Genomic DNA, 4835 nt, shown 5'->3' with positions numbered 1-4835 from the left:
TTTCCTCCCACATCCCAAAACATGCTAGCTGGTAAATTAATTGGCCAGTGTAACATTTCCTATAATGGGAAAAGTCAGGGAGGAGTTGATGAGACTGTGGGGAGAATAAAATGGATTAGAATAGGTTTAGTATAAAAATGGTTGCTTATGGTTGGCTCAGACTCCGTGGGCTGAAGGGCTAGTTTCTATGCTGCATATGTCTATGACTCAAGACTGATTAAGAAAGTAAAAGCTGATGAGATCCAAGGAAAAGTGGCAAGTCAAATTAAAAAATAGTCTCAGTCGATAAAACAAAGGGTAAATATCAGCCTGAGTTTTAATAGCTAAAGAGCTGTGTGCAGTAGGATTCTGTAGCATTCCTGGGTCCCTTGTTTTTTGGGATGCATATTATTGATATGGATGTAGATGTAATGTTAGTGCCATGATTACAAAGAAAGCTGATGTCAAAATTGAAGGTGTGGTTGAAAATGAGGCTAAAAGTTGTAAGCTGCAGAAAGATATCCTCCTTTTTGCAGTCTACTATCAGTCAGAGGATTGGTTAGCCGGACACCAAAGTGGCAAACAGAATTCAATTCCAAGAAGTATAATTGACACAAACCAGACCTGATAAATGGTAGGAAACTAAGAGGTATAGAGGAAAGGAAGGATGTTGGAGGGCATGCCCAGAGATCCCTGATGATTACAGGATAGGTAGGTGAGGCCATTAAGAAGGTATACAGGATTCTTGTCTTTATAAACTGAGCTACACAATATGAGAGCAGGGAAATCCATGTTAAAACTTTCTGTAGCACTAGCAAGGCATACTTGGAGTCCTGAGCACATTTCTGGTGACTACACTACAAGAACGATATGTTAGGAAAAGAGAAGGTATAGAGGAGATTGAAGTGAATAATGCTGTCAAGCCTGGAGAACTGTAGTTATGAGGGGACACTGACAAGACTGGCTAATAAAGGGGATTGAGTTTAATTAAGATGGATAAAATTATGAAAGGACCAGAAGTAAATAACAAGGGGATATAATTAATTCAAAGAAGGAATTGAGGGTAGTGCAATCTGGAACTCTGTCTGAAAGGATGATAGAGGCTGAAACCTCATGAGTTAAAAAGTACCTAGGTCGGCACTTGAAGTAGCATGACAATACTATAGGGTGTGCTTCATTTCTGGCTGGCTTAGATAAGAAGGGCCAAATAACCCCTTTTTTCAAATGTATATATCTCTGATTCTATTTTATGCTTGAAAATCAAAGGAAATGTTCCCATCACATTTATTGTATTGTTAAAATATATTGACCAAATAAAACCCTTCTCAAATACATTCTTCTTACCTGCCAGTTGAGCATCTGTCCATAAAGTAACATCATGCTGTTGAACCACCTAAGGACGTGAACAGAGATTACCCTAGATTCAATTATGTGGCATTATTAAACCTGACAGAGAGTAGGTTTTAATCCCAGCAAGAATTTGGGATAGATATGAAGCCACACCCCAGAGGTGAAAAATCACCATCCTAACGGTCTCTAGTTCACACTCTTGGCAGCCAGTATTTACTGTTCATTTGAGAAGACCATGAAAGAAGATGCTATTCCTTCATAAGTAGATACAGGAAGAGTTTTTTTCCAAAAAGTAATTTTATTGCCATAATGTAAAATATAAATTTGCAATTTTATATACAGAATATATTGATAGAACGACATTGCAATTATACAGCACCTACAGAAATAAATACAAAATTACAGAATAATTCTTCAACATACACACATACAAATCTTTTAAAAATATCATAATTTATATTCTTTCAGTCTTAAAAATCAAAAGTAATTCATCCAGCTTCAGTGTGCCATGCTTTTCTGTATCCTGGCACTATATAAAAATGACAAAAAAAAATTGTTAAGAAATGAACATAAGCTTCAGCCATAACATTTATACACTGAATAGTATTCAATTCTAATTATTAACTTTCCTTGTAATTGTTTTTAAGTTCTAAACTGTACCTTCAAATGAAACACTCAATATTAGTGCAAAATTAGTGTATTATAATGCTGCATATTATGTCACCATGTATCAAATTTAATTGCAAGTCATAATTCCCACTAATATTGTAAAAAGTACCACAAACATAAAGTGGTAAAGTATAGGTATGTTATGTGAAAAGCATAATGTATTTTTTAGGACAATGTTTAGGGTACACTCCACTGTTTTGTTGCTTCAGGCTTCTTGTCAGTCACCTCTACCCATTAAACAATCAATACTACTTAAAAGTTTGTGATATGTATCAGTGACTTGGATGAAAATGTAGATGGGTGGGTTAGTAAGTTTGAAGACAACACAAAGATTGGTGGAGTTGTGGACAGTGAAGAAGGTTGTTTAAGGATACTGCAGGGCATGGATCATTTACAGTCATCAGTGGAGAACTGGCAGATAGAGCTTAACCCATGCAAGTGTGAGGTTTTGCACTTTGGGAGGTGAAATGTAAGGGGAACATATACAATCATGGCAGGACCCTTCACAGTATTAACATGTAGAGGGATCACGGAGTTCAAGTCCACAGCTCATTGAAGGTAGCCACGCAAGTAGATAGGGTGGTAAAGGAATAATATGGCATGCTTGCCTTCATTAGTCAGACCGTTGAGTATAAGAATCAAGAAGACATGTTGCAGCAATATAAAAGTACAGTTAGGCTGCACTTGGAATATTAAGTGCATATCTGGTCACCCCATTACAGGAAGGATGTGAAGGCTTTGGAAAGGGAACAGGCATTTACTAGCATGCTGCCTGAATTGGAGGGTATGAGCTATAAAGAGAGGTTGGACAAACTTGGCTTGTTTTCTCTGGACCGTCAGAAGCTGAGGGGAGACCCGAGAGAAGTTTATAAAATTATTAGAGGCACAGATAGGGTAGATAGTCAGAATCTTATTCCCAGGCTAGAAATGTCAAATACTAAAGGACATTCATTTAAGGTGAGAGGGGGAAAGTTTAATGGAGATGCGCGGGGTAAGTTTTTTTACACGGAGACTGGTAGGTGCCTGACGCAGGTTGCCAGGGGTGGTAGTGGAAGCAGATATGATAGTGCCATTTAAGAGGCTTTTAGAAAGGTGCATGAATATGCAAGGTTGGAGGGATATGGATCATGTTCAAGCAGAAGAGATTTAGTTTAATTTGACATTGTGTTCGACATAGACATTGTGAGCCAAAGGGCCTGTTCTTGTGCTATGCTATTCTATGTCCTATGTACTTACTCAATCTCATTTCTTTTCTTTTTTGTCCAGGGTGCTCTTGGATCAGCACAGAGTGGTCCTTTCTCCACAGTGTAAAATCTGAAAGAGCAGAAGTGTGCGTATTATATGAGTGATTGGAAAATAGATTTGAAATAGCCTAAGCACTTCAAAATTCATGAATAAAACCTTCAGCAATTAGCGCTTTTCAGCAAAATAGATCCTAATGAGTGAGTAATGCGTGACAATTAAATAATTTTAACTTTAATGCTGGTTAAACTTTTTTTACTCAACATTCATTTTAAGAGTAAACTTATCATGAGTTCAGTTAAAATCATTTCGAAAATATTCTTAATGTTAGGCAAGAGCTTAGTCCGATTTTTCCAAGAAGAACTATTTTAAATACTTGATATTTAGATGCTTCAGAAAATAAAAATGACTGAAAGCTTTTATATATGTAAAACAAAAATGGTACATGATCAGATTCAAACAAGATAGAAAGACTTCTGGGAAAAGAAAACAGAAAGTTTGCATACACAATGGCATTGATGCAGGGAAACAATTCTGGCTGTATCTTGTAATGAGTAATCTGAAATGTAATCCGTTTTCGAGACACCCTTGTGCAGCAATTTGTAGTGACATTTCCAGGACCTCGGTCTGAAAATAAAAAGCATTGTTTGCCTTCAGTTTTACTCAGAAGAAAACACAAGCATTTTAAAATTACCTCATGGTACAAATACCAAAGCAATCTATTCCAAAAAGAAATCACAAGAGCACTTACTGAAAATAAAAATTTTGTCTTCTCTTTATGGAAAATCCACACTAGCTGCATTGAACTGAAATCTTTAATTCACAGCATAATTTGCAAGCTTTTTAATATTCCACATCTATCTCTACTCAAAATTTCATTCCATTTCTGAGTTGAACCAAACTATTTTAGCTACTTAAGTGTAAGCTGAAACATGCATTTACAGTAATTACTTAACATATATTGATCTCTGGGTGCTTTGTTATAAGGTGTTTGTACTGATATTGTCTCAGTGTTTAAGTTCTATTATTGCACCTTGCCAACTATATTCAATACCACAGCAAAACTCCAGACAGGGATAGAAATATATTACTTTAAATTTGTTCATAAGTTATTTTTGCAACATCCCTGATGGTATACTGTTAGTTTATACAGGTATCAATAATAAGACTATATTTTTGGAAATGCATACAAAAACTTACATGATCTACTAAGCACTGAAACAGCACAGAAGAGGAACAGAACTATAACAATCTTCAGGTGCATGTTGATGACCATGTGAAACCTTCAACAGACAGCTACTTTGCCTGCTTGCTCTGTGCTCAGTCAGCTGAGGTCCTTTGTCGCCTCTACTGAGAGGCTCAAGTCCTTTATACATTAGCCGTCAGGGGAATTTCCTGTCCAAGAAGTGGAAACAAGCATGACACATTGAGGGGTGTGGAGAAAAACCACAATTAAAAAGTACATATTTTAGTAAGGCTTGTTTTAATAACAAGCCAGACACATTGTGCAATTTCTAGATTATTTTTAAAAGGGGCAAAGAGGGCACTGAAAGATGTTAAAGCAATTTTTTCCAACCGCATCTTTCTGTCCATTA

At 36.4% G+C, this 4835-nt stretch overlaps 1 protein-coding gene across 1 annotated transcript; it reads right to left on the bottom strand.

The window, feature by feature from the left end:
* Nucleotides 1-1646: 1646 nt before the first annotated feature.
* LOC127572019 (eotaxin-like) lies at nt 1647-4563 on the bottom strand. The gene is made up of 4 exons (XM_052018819.1): nt 4441-4563; nt 3747-3867; nt 3235-3312; nt 1647-1858 (listed from the first exon to the last, which is right to left on the bottom strand). The coding sequence occupies exons 1-4, from the start codon at nt 4514-4516 to the stop codon at nt 1828-1830; spliced, it is 306 nt and encodes a 101-aa protein (XP_051874779.1). The 5' UTR covers nt 4517-4563; the 3' UTR covers nt 1647-1827.
* Nucleotides 4564-4835: the final 272 nt, after the last annotated feature.

The sequence above is a fragment of the Pristis pectinata genome, chromosome 6, assembly GCF_009764475.1.
Source record: "Pristis pectinata isolate sPriPec2 chromosome 6, sPriPec2.1.pri, whole genome shotgun sequence".
NCBI classification, from domain to species: Eukaryota; Metazoa; Chordata; class Chondrichthyes; order Rhinopristiformes; family Pristidae; genus Pristis; species Pristis pectinata.
This window is presented reverse-complemented; position numbering and strand designations above follow the sequence as displayed.